Source organism: Fukomys damarensis, unplaced genomic scaffold (assembly GCF_012274545.1).
Source record: "Fukomys damarensis isolate Sample0158 unplaced genomic scaffold, DMR_v1.0_HiC HiC_scaffold_39, whole genome shotgun sequence".
NCBI classification, from domain to species: Eukaryota; Metazoa; Chordata; class Mammalia; order Rodentia; family Bathyergidae; genus Fukomys; species Fukomys damarensis.
Window position 1 is genome coordinate 128,830,755 of NW_022900951.1, and position 15,438 is coordinate 128,846,192.

General features: G+C 34.0%; 1 protein-coding gene across 2 annotated transcripts in view; it reads left to right on the forward strand.

Moving 5' to 3' along the window:
• Positions 1-15,438, forward strand: part of Vamp7 (vesicle associated membrane protein 7) — a 50,155-nt gene that overhangs the window by 4,491 nt on the left and 30,226 nt on the right. The window contains exons 2-5 of one of the 2 annotated variants that reach the window (XM_010614321.3): positions 4,488-4,642; positions 6,635-6,692; positions 9,636-9,773; positions 10,539-10,629. In XM_010614321.3, the coding sequence (XP_010612623.1) occupies positions 4,497-4,642; positions 6,635-6,692; positions 9,636-9,773; positions 10,539-10,629 (433 nt within the window). In that variant the 5' untranslated portion in view covers positions 4,488-4,496. The remainder of the gene's footprint in view (positions 1-4,487; positions 4,643-6,634; positions 6,693-9,635; positions 9,774-10,538; positions 10,630-15,438) is intronic. The other variant, XM_010614322.3, reaches the window with a different exon arrangement.

Below are 15,438 nucleotides of genomic sequence, written 5' to 3' on the forward strand. Positions count from 1 at the left end.
AAAACACACACACACACACACACAAAACAAACAAACAAAAAAACAAAACAGAAACCACTGGTTATGGTGGAATAAAAAGTTGATAAAACTCTTAAAGACATAGGCATAGATAAGGACTTCCTGAATAGAACAAGATATAATACCGACAGTCAACAAATGGGATTATATCAAGTTAAAAAGCTTCTGCACAGCAAAGGAAAAAGCCTACAGAGTGAAGAGACAGCCTACAGAATGGGAAAATAATTTTTTTTGCCAGCTATTTCTCATGCGGAGAGGACTAATATCTAGAACATAGAAAAAAAAGACCTTCCCAAATAAAAGACCCAATTAAAAATGGGCAATTGAAATTAATTGACACTTCGTGAAAGAAAGTACAGGTAGCCAATAAGTACATGAACAGATGTTCAGCATCTTTGGTCATTAGAAAAGTGCAAATTGAAATACCGGCATTCTATCTTATTCCAGTAAGAACGGCTGTCATCAAGGTCTCAAAAAACAATGAATGCTGGCAAGGTTGTGGGGAAGGAGGAATGTTTCTATGTTGTTGGTGGGAATATAAACTACATCCACTATGGAAATCAGTAAGGAAATTTTTCTGAAAGCTAAGGAATTCCATTTGACCCAATTCTTCTGGGTATCTTTCTGAAAGAGTTAAAGTCATCATATTCCAGTGATACATACATATCCTTGTTTATAGCATCCCCATTCAGAATAGCTAAATTATGGAAGTGGCTTATACATCCATCAACAGATGAATGGATGAAAAAAAATCTAGTGTATGTACACAGTGGAGTAGTACGCAGCCATAAAGGAGGATAAATGTGAGTCATTTGTAGGAAATAGGTGCATTTTGAGACCATAATACTAAGTAAAATATATCCAACCCAGGTTAAATATTACAGGGTTTCTTTGAGAATTCAAAATATAAATAAAGAACAAAATAAAACAGACATAGTAGGAAACAAAGAGGTAGACTCTGTAGAGATGGGAAGGGGATATAAGGAAAGGGAGAGGGGAAGAGAAGGAAAGAAGGGAGTAAATGATCAATATGCAATATGTATATGTACCAGTTCCATGAGATGAGTGTAATGACTGTGTATCACATAATTAATTCAAAATAAGAGACACAGATATATGTGTGAAGATCCAGAGGTAGAAATGAAGTGCTGCAGCTGCAAGTCAAACAGAACACCAATAATTTCCAGCTTATTACCTAGAAGCTATAAAGAGCTAAGTGTTCTCCTCTATAGATTTCAGAGAGAGCATAACCCTACCAGCTCCTTGATTTTGGATTTCTGGCTTCAGAAGTGTGAGCTGATAAATACCTGTTATTTTAAACCAGTCCATTTTGGGTACTTTGTTATTACAGCCGCAGGAAACTAAAATGGGATTCTTAGAAACGAAATGAGTGAATAAGAGAACAGAGAGGAACAGTGACAAGATAGGGGTTTCTGTTAGAATGTGTTGTCTGTTTTCTTTTTCTGGCTTTTCATTTGTTCTTCTTGAGTATTATATATTATATGCTATGGTTTATTAAGCATTCATATACTGCTAATACAGTAATTAGTAGGGCCAGGTTTTCTTGCTTCGAATACAGTGTTTTTTTTCTGCCACAGTTCTTTCTGTTTTCCCAATACTCAATAAGATGTTATACTTTGAACTTCAGGAGTTACAGTGGGAGCAGGTGGGACTTGGTGGTAGATGACAAATAAGGAATTTTTATTAGAGACATCTGGAAGGAAAGTCAAATTTATTTTGCTGCTTATCCGATTTAACAGTCAGTGATTACCCACTTTAACAGTAAGCGATTTTTTCACTGGGAACTATTTTTATTGAACAAAACACTGCTTCTCTATAACTTCTATCCGTTGTCCCTATTAATACTCTTGATAATGTGTTCCCTATTCTAAGTGACCGTATTTTATATAAACTTGAACACTGTTGTCACATTCCTTCTAAATCTTCTCTGTCACATAAAATATCTATAGTTCTTCTAGCCATTTCTCAGCTGATGCAGTCTCAATCCCCAGTGTCTTCCTTCTGCCCAAACTTGAGATACAATACTAAGAATTGAATTCAGTATCCCACATGTGTTCTAACCAGCACAGATTGTAATGGCAATCATACTTAGAGATCAAGGCATCCTATTCTTAATGTAATTTAAGATTAAACATTTCAAGCAATTACCTCATTTTGTTGGCTCATAATGAATTTACAGTTCACTAAACAATAGATTTTGTTATTATACTATGATGCTCAATTTACTTCTTGAAGCTGCGCATGGTTTTAGGTTGATACTACTTTTTCATCTCCCTGGGGTACTGTATGATTTCTCGTCTTTCTTTCTCTGTGTTTTTGATCTGTTCCATTTTATGTCTCTGACCCTAAGCAATGAGCACCTTCCTTATTAGACAATTTCAGTGAGTGTTTCACAGTCTTCATTCTCTGCATGAACGAACACAGATAATACCTAGTGAACATAGCTGTCACTTTACCTTCTTGAATTTTTCTTTGCCTTTCACTTCTGAGTCACCACACTCTTCTGGCTTTTTATCTTTCCCTGTTGGTCCTCCTCAATCTTTGTGGGTCTCTATTCTTTTACCTCTTCTTCTAGTTTTTTTGCGGCATATGCATTATATCTTCAGAGATATCATGTTTAAAATGGCAGGTCCAGATGAGCTCATCTGGGCATCAAAGGTCGTAGAATCAATCCAATAGGAAAGTCAACATTTAGAGGTAAAGTCAAGAAGAAAGAGTCAGTGAGAAGAAAAAAAAAAGCACCTAAAAAGAGAAGCATTTCAATGAGGGTTGGTCAGTGGTGTTGACTGTTTTGAAAGATCAAGTAGGGTATGGATAGAGAAGTGATCACTGTATTTTACAACATAGAGGCTGTTCGTGATCTTAGGAAGCTGGTTTTGTGGAGTGTTAAGGGCAAAAGCCAGAATATAGTAAGTTGAAGAGATAAAAGGCAGTAGAGAAGCAGAAATAGTGTGTAGACAGTATTTCTCAGAAATAGAGTTATATTAGGAGCATGTTACATGATCAATAAAGTATGATACATTGATTTGAAAACTATAACTTGCTAAATGTGTATAAGGGGAATTCCATAAAGAAGATGGCTAAGGACACACTCCTGGGGAATAACTTAATTTAGACTGTAGGAATGAAGAAGAGGCCCAAGAAATGTGCAGCTGAGACAGATGAGTACCTTCTGATCTGTGTACTGTACTTCAGTGTTGGGATTCTAATCAGGAACCAGTAGATTCCCTGACCCCAGACTCTTTATAGTCTGCTGCCATGTTTCATTAAGTATGGTTGTATGAATCACTTACATTCAGACTTTTTTTAAATGCAGCTTCCAGGGTCCCACATATAGAATCAGAGTATTAGAAGATAATGCCAAGATTTGAATTTTTAGCAAGTGTCTGTCACTGTGCCACCCAGTACAATTCATGTTCTCACTGCAGTTTTAGAACGACTAGCCTATTGAGTGAAAAGTTAACATGTTAACAAAAAAGATTAGTAAGGTGCTTGTTCATCTCTATTAAATAAAAGAAAACTAGTCTGTTACATGGGGAAATACAGCACTTAGTCATAGCCCTATGTAAGGAAAAGAATCTTAAACTCATGCCATATTATTTTGTAATATTTTATATATGAAGAATCTTTTAATTTATAAAATCATTCCTGTCTGTGGAATGTTTGAGTTACTTTCACTTCACTTATATTATAGACAGTGTCTTTATAATACAGGTCATATAATATACGGGTGTAAGATTATAGGTTATAGAATCATATTGGCTGGGTATAAATTGCAGTTCTATCACTTGCTAGCTTTGTAATTTTGGGAAAATGATTTGAGTCATCTGTGCTTCAATTTCCTCGTCTATATTAGGAATATAATAATAGTGAATGATCTCATTGAATTGTGAGGATTGAATGAATTTATAAATTACTTAAAAACCGATTCATCACATAGCAAGCACATAACAAAAATGGGTTATTATTATTGTTAAAAGTTATCTTTGTGAATCTTGAGTCTAACTTCTGTTAAACAATTTCCCTAGAATAAATTTTTAGGATGGGATTATTTCTTTAACATATGAAGGCAATTTTATGTCCCTTTATTATCTATGGTCATTGCTCTTCAAAAGGATGCTATCAGTTTGTAGTATATAATTTGTAAGTGCAACCTGTCTATCACTAGTATGTGACTATCAATGTGCCTTAGGTTGTAAGCTGATAGAAAACTGACTTGTTTGTTTGTTTTTGGTGCTGCAGATCAAATCCAGGGCTCACACATGCTGTGCACATTCTATTATTGAGCTGTTCTCAGCACCCATTAAGTCTTTTGTTAATTTTAAATTTTCATGTTACAGTACTTTGCTCAGTAGTCTCCAAGTGGATGTTGATAAATGGTGAATTACTTGTGCAAGGTCATGTCAAAGAAAATTTTTAAATTTGTGTTTTTTTTTTCCTTTTAATAGATTGAAGCCATGGCCATTCTTTTTGCCGTTGTTGCCAGGGGAACCACTATCCTTGCCAAACATGCTTGGTGTGGAGGAAACTTCCTGGAGGTGACAGAGCAGATTCTGGCTAAGATACCTTCTGAAAATAACAAACTAACGTACTCACATGGCAAGTGAGTTCTGCTCTGCATATGATAGAAGGTTAAAGAAAGGAATTATTTTATAATCAGAACAATAAAACACTAGAGAGCAAGCATTTACTTAGATTAATTTGAATAAGCTGACAGAAGAGTAACCTTTACCAGCTTAGAAAATGTTTGGTTTTATGATGTATAAATTTAACTTGTGATTATTTTATTCTATCATTGAAGTGACATTATTTAAAAGATTGGTATGGAAATGTTAGTCATTATATGTAAAAATGACTTTGCTTTGGAGTTCTTAGGCAAAATGATGTAGAGAATATAAATAATATTCCCTTGTTCATTATTTTAGTAAGTAACTGTATTAGTTTAGACATTTTTCTTTACAATGGCGTTATTACAAAAATGCAGTATTTGCCCTCATAGAGATTATATTTGTTAATTAAAGAGACAGCCAAATCCATAGATAATTATAGTAGAGGATGGGAGGTAGTGAGTAAGGGGATAGTACCCCAGGTAGAAAGAATAGCAGATAGAGATGTATGGAGGCTGAGATGATTTAGGGAACTGTAAGTTGTTCTCTGTGACTGGTGCTCAGGATAGGTAAAGATAAAGTTAGAGAGATGGATAGAAGAAAAGTCATGTACAGCTCTGGAGGGCATATTAAGAGTTTAGAAGTACTGAGGTTTTCATCCAGTATATGATAGCTTTTGCTTTAGAAAGATCACCCTCGTAGTTTATGGAGAGGGCATAGATGGGAAATCAGTGCTTCAGCCTTCCTTGTTGATCCTTAAAAATGTTTTGTTGCTTAACTTATATTTATTTCCTTAGTTCTTATCTCAGAAGGACCTTCTTATTACTTTCTAGGACTAACCCTTTTCACAATTTGGAGCCCATTCAAAGTTACTATGAGAGAGATCCCAACATATGGAATTAATTTAAATGAAATAGTCCAGAGACGAATGTTTTAGAGCTGATGGAATGCCTCTGCCATTCTCAATAAGTACCTTTTAGCTTTGGCCAAGGCAGCTTCTTCTAGTTCACGTTACATCCCAGTGCTTTCCCAGTGTTCTTAAAGGTAGTGCGTAGAAGTGGCTGGGCATTTTATTATTCAGAAACTTCTGCTTATGTTTCATTATTCACTATGTAATTATGTAGCTAACTCAGGTAGAAAGGAGGCCAGGAAATATCACTCTGTTGTCATATATTTATCTAACGCTCTTATTATTCTGGAGGAATTTATAAGATATTGAGGGATGACTTGAAGTATTCCATTCTACTCTTTCAGATATCTAACTATCTGGGTGAACTCTTCTTTACAAACATAGAACATGCCTTTTCTCTGAGGGTGGTAGCTCCAAAGATTTATCTGGTTGTTGTGTTTTGTTCTATATCCAGAATTTCTGGGTGATACACATTCCTCTCCATCAGGTCCAAGAATGATTCCTGTGGCCCACTGGCCATAAACTAAAAGATAAGTTGAACGGTTCCCCTACTGACCTGTCTCAACCTTATAAACAGTGGTGAAATAAGAACAGGATCACTAGACTGAGAATAACAAACACATTTGGAAAAGAGGAGAATAAGAAACATGTAGAAATCATTGCTTCTTAGCATAGTAGCTGGCCCAAAGTAGATACTGAAATAAATGTTACGGAGAACTTGGTAGGAAGATGTTTGCTTTGTAGTCTTGGGCAAAAGAAAACTGTGTGGCTGACTGGGGGAACATTTTAATTGCATGTCCCTCCTAAGATATCTTTTGTTCAGGCTTTGCAAGTACAATTATAATATTTCAGCTATGGGTAATACAAATGCTGTTGTGCTGGATACTAGGGTAGGGAACTTCTTTCACTTTGGTATTCACTCCTGTCAGTTTAACCTGAGAGAAATGGGTGTGGGGGGGTAGATTTTATCTGTAAACAATACAGTAATGTTAGTAGTACTGAACTTGCTTATCATAGAAGATAGACGTGAATGATTTTGCCTATAACTATAGTAAGTTTTATATCTTTTATTCTACAGTTATTTGTTTCATTACATCTGCCAAGACAGAATTGTGTATCTTTGTATCACTGATGATGTAAGTAACTTAAAGACATATATTTCCATTGAACTATGTATACTGTTAATACCGTCAGTTCTCATTTATCCATACCCATGGTGGATAAAGATGATAGAAATGTTCAGTAGCTGGAAATTGTGTTCTACCCTTTCCATTTATCATACAGAGTAGCAGTGGACAAAACTTGATACTTTGATATGTACAAATCAGTTCAATTTTTATAGAGTTTTAACTTAATCTCTTGTAACTTCAACATTTATCCTATGGTATAGTGAGAATTGATGTTCATAATTATGATTCCTTAGTATAAAAGCTTCTCAGTAATTGTTTGACTGAATATTAAATTAAATAGATTATTTCATTCCTCTAATTGAATTTTAATATATATGAACTTTGGAAAAACAGAATCTCAATACATTGTGATCAGCTACATAGACTTGTAGTTTACACTGGTTAACTTGGGTTTTTTTTTGTTTGTTTGTTTGAATTTTTGTTTGGCTCTAGATCCAAAATGCTCAGTAACTTGATGTCATCAAGACTCTTGCTCTTTGCTTTTCTAAGCATCATTTTCTTCCCAGCAAATACTCCTTATGGCTTCATGGAGCTGCATGCCTATTTATTTACGTGCAGAGAAGAGGGACTATGTTTTTGAGTATTTTTTTTTGTAGGTGAGGAAACATTTTCCAGATGTATGCTCTCCCTGCCTCTCACTTTCAAAGTGAGCTTCTTTTTATGTCTTATTGGCTGCATGCTTTTTTCTAAACTGTTCACTTACAGGCATCGTGTTGTGGCACGATTGCTATAGATCAGAATTCCTAATTTGTATTGTAATAGAACTCTTTGTCAACTGTGGGTCCTGGTCATAATGTTGTTTTAATATATAAAGTAGAACATACATGCTTTGAAACAAAACCAATTATATTTTTCCCATTGAGTTTATTGGTACATTTAAAGCAAACAATAGTTACATTTATTATTGGGATCTTGTGCCTTTACATGATACGTCTTGGTTCTTATTTTTTTCCCCACACCCCTGCCCTCCCTTCACCTCCTTCACCCTTCCCTATTTACAAAGACTTTCGAAACCAATTATATTGAAATACATATTTTTTTTGTTTTTTTTTTTTTTTGAGACAGGGTCTCACTATGTGGTTGAGACTGACTTGGAACTCACTATGTAGCCTAGGCTGGTCTTGAACTCACAGTGATCCTCCTGCTTCAGCCTCCCGAGTGCTGGGATTACAGGTGTGCACCACCACGCCTGGCTGAAGTACATATATATTTACAATATCCAATACAGTTTTAAAAACTGTATAGTAATATTTATATTTCTTTATGAACTCATTAACAAGACTTATTCGTGGATCTAGTAGCTAATGATAATCTTGAAATGGTGACGAGAGTATAAATGTTATTTCAAAATAGCTATAACTGCAATGGTATATGAAAAAACATTTCTGTAGGTGACAAAGTGACAGGTACTGTTTCATTCTACTCTGGTTTGTTACTAACATTCACAATTGAAATTTTAACTTATGACTTCCTTGGCTTATACTAAGCATCTTGGGTGAAATGAAATTGACTGTTAAAGGTTGAAAATAACAATGAGGATGTTTTTGTTCTCTCCAGAGATACTTTTTCTATCCTCTTGAAATTTGGCTATTGATTCCAATTTGTGAATTCCTTGACTTAGACTAAGCATGGGTGAAATGGAAATGACAGTCAACCATAGCAGTCATCAAAATGTTAGTTCTGTTTTCATAGTATTTCCTAAAATTAGGGGGAAAAAATCTAAGTACAACGGACCCCTGAAGTTTGTGTAGGTTACATTCTTAGAGCACCTGCAAATTGTGAAAAACCATGAATTTCAGATATGGTCAGAAAAATGCCTATAAATGCCTATTTCTATAGTTTAAACTTTAAATATGCTATATCTCCTGCAGTTGTGTAATTTAATAAAATACTGTATTAATAAAGTTGTAGAAGGTACAGGGCATTTTGGTGGCATCTTATGGATTATAGGGCTTTAAGAAGAACAAAACTTAAAACACTCAAGATAACTACACCTGTTATGATGCAAGAATGCTGATATATCTGTTGGAGATGGGTTACAGGACAATAGCCAATCAGCAGCAAGGAGAACTGAATAATGCTCTCGGATTGGTTACTTGCAAACCTCCTGCCCCCAAAAACAATTTCAGAGGATATTTGTGGTTTCTGCAAAATTGCAGGGGTTTCTATGAACAATTATTAGTTAGATTCTAAGGAAAAATCTGCACATTACTGAGACTGTGAACTACAAACCGCAACTTCATGGGTGATATACTGTATATCTGAAATGACTTACATGAAGAAGCTTGGAAACATTTAAAATACCACAAAATCTGCAGTGGTCAAAGTTGAGCTTCATATTTTCTTGAGCTATAATTTGATATACACACATGCATGTGTGTATACACACACACACACACACACACTTTTTGACTGAGGCTGACAACAGTATGTCACTTGACTTTTTCAAATGTACCACCACTATTAGAAAAAATCAATTCAAAGTTCCTGTTAATAGTATTATCTTTGTATGTGAAAGGCTATTATTATGATGTATTTATCGAATATTTTATGCTGGACCTTCTTGTGGAGCATATGAGAGATATGTAGGAAGTAAAATCCAATTCCTGACTTTAAGAAGTTGATAACCTAGATTCTATTATCTTCAGTTGGCAACAACCAGGCATATTTGGATTTCACTCTTAACTCTTTCATTTACTGTTGTTTGAACTTTGTCAGGTTAGCTACCTTTTCAGAGCCTTTTCTTCTTTGTGTGTTAAATGAGATCACTACTAGTTCCTCCTCGGAGTCATTGACCATTAAACTTTTTTTTAATTGTTGTTATTGTTAATCATCCACATCATCTTTGTTTACATTGTAAATGTGAGCTCTGTGCTGGTGACTTTCTAGGATTTTGAACGCTCCCGAGCCTTCAATTTTTTGAATGAAGTAAAGAAGAGATTTCAGACTACTTACGGTTCAAGAGCACAGACAGCACTTCCATATGCCATGAATAGCGAGTTCTCAAGTGTCTTGGCTGCACAGCTGGTAAGGTCTTCCTTAGGATACAGTGTTTTGGTTCAGATTCTCTTCTTTTACTTCAGAGTATCGTGAATATAGGGGGCCCTGACCTGTGGTACACTTTTCTGATCTTGTTACTATAGACCAACATAATAAAACCTCCCTATTAAAAATATAAAGGCCCATTTTAGGGTGGAAAGCCAATAATAGATGATAATCAGTATTAATAGTGTTCATAATATCTCAGGGTTTGAAAGAACATTAAAAATCATCTAATTCAACTATCCATCTAGTGTTTAAAACCAGCATGCTAAATGACCTTTTAATCTATACATAAACTATCTACCCTTCCATGAGGTTAAATTTCATTTTTGAACAGCTCAAGTTAATAGTTTTAAAGTCTGTTCATCTCTCGATGTCATCCTAATTGTCAGATCAATGATGTTTTACATATGTATATCCCTTTGAAATACTACCATAATCAAGATGGAAAGTATTTCCGTTGCCCTAAAATTTCCTTCACATCCCTTCTCAGTCTGTTCCTCCCCTACAATTTTATTCTAAATAAGATTATATTTTTTACTATAATAATTATATTTCCTATGGAAACATTTTTCTGTAGCTAGTTTTTCCCTTAGATTTGATGTCATTTTTCCAGTAAAGTGACATGAACTCTTATGTAATAGAGGCATAATTTTGTAGCATTCTTTAATATAAATTGTCATTCTTATTTTTGTTTTTCCATGATAAACAATATCTGGGTACCATAAGTTAAAACTTACTTTCTTATAGAAGCATCATTCTGAGAATAAGGGCCTAGACAAAGTGATGGAGACTCAAGCCCAAGTGGATGAACTGAAAGGAATCATGGTCAGAAATATAGGTATGTTTCAAAGGCATAGTTTTATCATGTGGACAAGAATAGTAAGAGATTACTTGATTAATCAGGGTCAAATTTTTGAGAGGGTGAAATAATACTTTCTTATGGAAGCTAATTGCCATCCGAGATATGGTAATGTCTGCTTGTATGAATGGTTTTTTCCTAGTACTTGTAACTATTCTTCACTTTAAATTAGTTTGTTTAGCAAGACTAATTTCCAAAAGCCTTATGGTAATTAAACAACTTAGAATACTTCTGTTTGGAGATATCCAGATAGCTGATATTAACAGTAGATGCTTCAAATGTAATTATTTGACATCTGAAGAAAGTTTGGCTCTTGATTGAGGAATTCTACTTTTGTGTTCTTCAAAAGAATAAACAATGTTATAATTTCCATCTACTGGTTATGTTCATTATGTCAACAACCTTTTGTAAAAGAACTGTCTCCCTATTGTCTATCTTTTATTTTGCTGTTATTTATATTTTGGGTTTCTCATATAAGAAACCAGGTGATATTTAAGCTTGCATGTCAGATTTATTTCACTTAACATTATAGTTGCAAGGTATGTAAAAAAAAAACCACTTTTAAATACATTATTTAAAGGTAATATTTTTACAAAAATGATGAAAGTGGTTATACAGTTGTTTAATAAGATATTTGAGACATTGTTAAATGTCATAAATGTTGATTTTTTTATGATCTTGGATTTAGTATATGGATTACTTTTACACTTATTCTTAGAAGAGTTATAAATCATGAAGACATTTAAAAATACACCTGGTTTCATTGTCCTGAGGATTTGCTTCCATTTTTAAAAAACTATCCCCACAAATACACAGTACTTACAGTTTATGTTCACTTTTATAAAGGCAATATAATACAGTAGCTAAAATTTAGAGTCATATATGCCATGAATTTGAGTCTCAGTTTTACTTCCCACCTGCTGTTAACCTTTTAGCAATCATCTAGGCTTTGGTTTCTAATCTGCCCAAAGGAAATATTAGTAGAAGCCTAGATTACCAGGATAAAGAGGTAATGTATGGGAAGAACTTTGTACAGTGACTCACATATAGTAAGAGGTGAATAATTATTAGCTATTTTTACTTCACTTTGTGCTCCTATAGTATTTAATTTAGTTAATATATCATAGGTTTACCTAACCATGTCCTTATTTTGGACACTTAGGTTCCTTAGAGCTGCGTTGCTCAGAGTGCTATTTTGCTACCAGATAAGGATCTTATGAAAAATGTCATTCCATGCTGTACTTCCTTCAATGAGACCCTCTTGCTATGAAAATAATGTCAAAGGGACTGAATAGTGTGCTTAGAGACTTAGTTAGGCTGGGTACACTCTTAAGTAATACTGACTTAGGTTACAGTAAAAGTACTATTATGTTTTTGTGTCTACTGTGTTTTTCTTATTTTCTTTATATTAATTCCCAGGAATTGCATTAATAATCAAAGTGCATAAATATTTTTTGTGGTTCTGATATATATGTCTTTTGGCTATTTAAAGTGATTTCTATTGATTGTTTTTTAGTTTTCAATACCCATCTAGATTATAGTGTCCAATCTTTTGGCTTGCCCATGCTTCGCTGAGTACAGAGGAATTGTACTTGAGCTAAGTATAAAATGCATAATACACTTAATATATGTGTGTGTATGTGTGTGTGTGGTAACAAAACTTCTTTAATTTTTATCTTGTAACTTATTAAATTATTTTATAAAGTAACACAACAAGCCTAGATATAATAATTAAATAAGAAAACTGACATATTTTTGCAGGCACACACATGTGTAACTAGGTTGAAATACTATTATTGATAATCATTGCATTCTACTATTCACAGTTGATTTTAGCCAAAAGGCTGAGAAGCAGTATGCATTCTAGTATTGAAGTACATGTAATGTCTGATACATACGGGTTTTAGTTCAACTATATGTGGCAGGCACAAGAGGCAGAGTTAGCACTCCAATGGGCCCTCCTCTACACAGGGCTTCCTTGTTAACTACACAGTTTATGCTTGATCACCACAAAATAGAGTCATGAAAAATATCACTGAAAACCATATAATAATGTTAAATTTTTATTATCTTGTAGGGCTGCGTTGCTAGCTGTCCAAGGCAGCATGCTGCCCAGAGGGCCATGGGCCAGATATACCTCATCCAAATGGAAATTAGAGAACTAGTGATCACCAAATGTATTATCTCTGCCTGAAAGTGGAGGCACCAACTACAATATTATACTATTTATTTCAGATGCATAAAGTCCCAGCAAATTAACCTTTTTAATCAACATTTAATTTTTAAAAATTTTTTTAAAAATTTATTTTAATGTAATACAAGTAGATATTAATAAAGAAAATATAAAAGCCATTCTATGAAAAATAAGTTTTCATAACAGAAATAGAGAATAACAATGGTAAATACACTGTGCATCATGATCTTAAAAGAATATATTTTCATTTGCTAATCTATCAACTTATTTCCTAATAATACTGCGCCTTTTTTGCATAAAACATTTAAATTATTAACAGTATGTCACATCAATATAATTTGGAACAATTTCTTCCTATTTCACAATATCTATTATACTTTTTGGTCCTTTACACATTCAGTTTCTCACAACGGAGAGGACTGGGGATTTAGCTCAGTGGTTCTGCCTCCTGCCTCACAAGTGCAAGGTCCCAAGTTCAATCCCCAGTACCATAAAAAAAATAGTGTATAATCTCACAACAGAGAGACAATGTGATATTTACACATTTGTGTTAGATTTATTTCACTTGAGTATGGTTTCAAGGTACATCCATTTACTTAGAAATTTTTCAATTTATCCTATTTTATGGCTGAATTGTACTTCATCATATAAAAAACCCCACATCTTTTTTATCCATTCATCAGTTGATGGGCATTTGGGTTGTTCCCAAGATTTAGCTGTTAACAAACTGTGCTGCTCTAAACGTGGATGCATGTACATTGCTGTGTTGTGATGCTTTTAATTCTTTTGGAAAGATGCCCAGGAGAGGAATAGCTGGGTCAAATGGAACCTCTAATCCTAGTTTTTTGAGGAATCTCCACTCTAATTTCCACAATGGTTATACTGGTTTATACATCCACCAACAGTGGAGAAGGGTTCCATTTTCCCACAACCCCACCAGCATTTGTTTCTGAAGTAACGTGGAATCTCAGTGTTGTTTTAATTTGCATCTCTTGAACAACCAGAGATGTTGAACTTTTTTTATACATTTATTTGCTGTTTCTACTTCTTTTTTTTTTATTCATCATCAAGTTTATTGGTACTTTTTAGGTATACAGTACAGTTACATTCATCATTGGGATCTTGTACCTTTACATGACAGGTCTTGGTTCTCATTTATTCCCCTTGTCCCTGCCCTCCTTTCAACCCCTCCTCCTTTAACCCCCTCCTCCCATCTCCATTTACAAACACTTTATTTCCATTTTTTCCATTTACTGATATCATTTTCAGTCTCCTTTTTCAGAGCACTGTAAATTTTAATGTAAAGATGTTTTACTTCCTTTGTGAGATTGATTTATAAGTATTTCATTTTCTTGGATGCTATTGTGAAAAGTATTGTTTCACTAATTTCTGAGTGAGTTTGTTATGTGTGTACAGGAATGCTGTTGATTTTTGAGTGTTCTCTTTGTTTTGAGCTATGCTACTGAATTTGGTTATTAAATCTAAAAGTCTTTTGGTGGAGTTTTTGGGGTCTTCTCTGTAAAGAATCATGTGATCTGCAAATAATGATAATTTAACTTATTCCTTTCCTATCTTTATTCCTTTTATTTCTTTCTCTTGTCTAGTTGCTCTGGCTAATGTTTCCACTACTATACTGAATAGGAGTGGTGATATTGGACATCCTTGTCTTATTCCTGATTTTAGAGTGAAATCTTTCAGTTTTTGACCATTTACTATGATGTTGGCTGTTGGTTTGTCATAGATAGATGGCTTTTGTCAGCTTGAGATAAAGACCGTCTATTGCAGTTTTCTGTAGGGCTTTTTATCATGAATGTGTGTTGGAGTTTGTCAAATGCTCTTCTGCATCTTTTGAGATGAACATGTGATTTCTGTCTTTGGCTCTGTTGATATGGTGTATTACATTTAATTAAGTTGCATATGTTGAACCATCTCTACATTCCTAGGATGAATTCTACTTGGTCATTGTGCATATTCTTTCTGATGATTTACTGCATTCTGTTTACCATTATCTTGTTGAGGATTTTTGTGTCTATGTTCAGTAGGGACATGGGCCTGTAGTTCTTTTTTTTTTGGTTGGATCTTTCTCTGGCTTTGGTATAAGGGTAATACTTGCTTTCAGGAATGATTTTGGGAGTATTGCTTCCCATTCAATTTCATTGAAGAGTTTGAAGAATAGTGGCATTAGATTTTCTCTAAATTTTTTATAGAATTCAGCAGTGAAACCATCAGTAGCTGAACTTTTCTTTGTTGGTAAGCTTTTTAAATACATTTTCAATTTCATTGACTGAAACTGTGTTATTTATAATTTTTAGACATCTTGATGCAGCTTTGGTAATTCATATATATCTAGGAATCTTTCCATTTCTTCTGTGTTTCCCATGTTATTAGAGTACAGCTTCTTGAAGGAGCTATTGATGATTTGAATTTCTGCAGGATTTGTTGTGATTTTACTCTTTTCATTCCTAATTGCTTAAATTTGAGGGTTTTTTTTTGGATAAGATTGGCTCAGGGTCTATCAGTTTTACTTAATCGTTCCAAGAACCAACTCTTCGATTCATTAATTCTTCATTTTTTTTTTTAGTCTCAGTTGCATT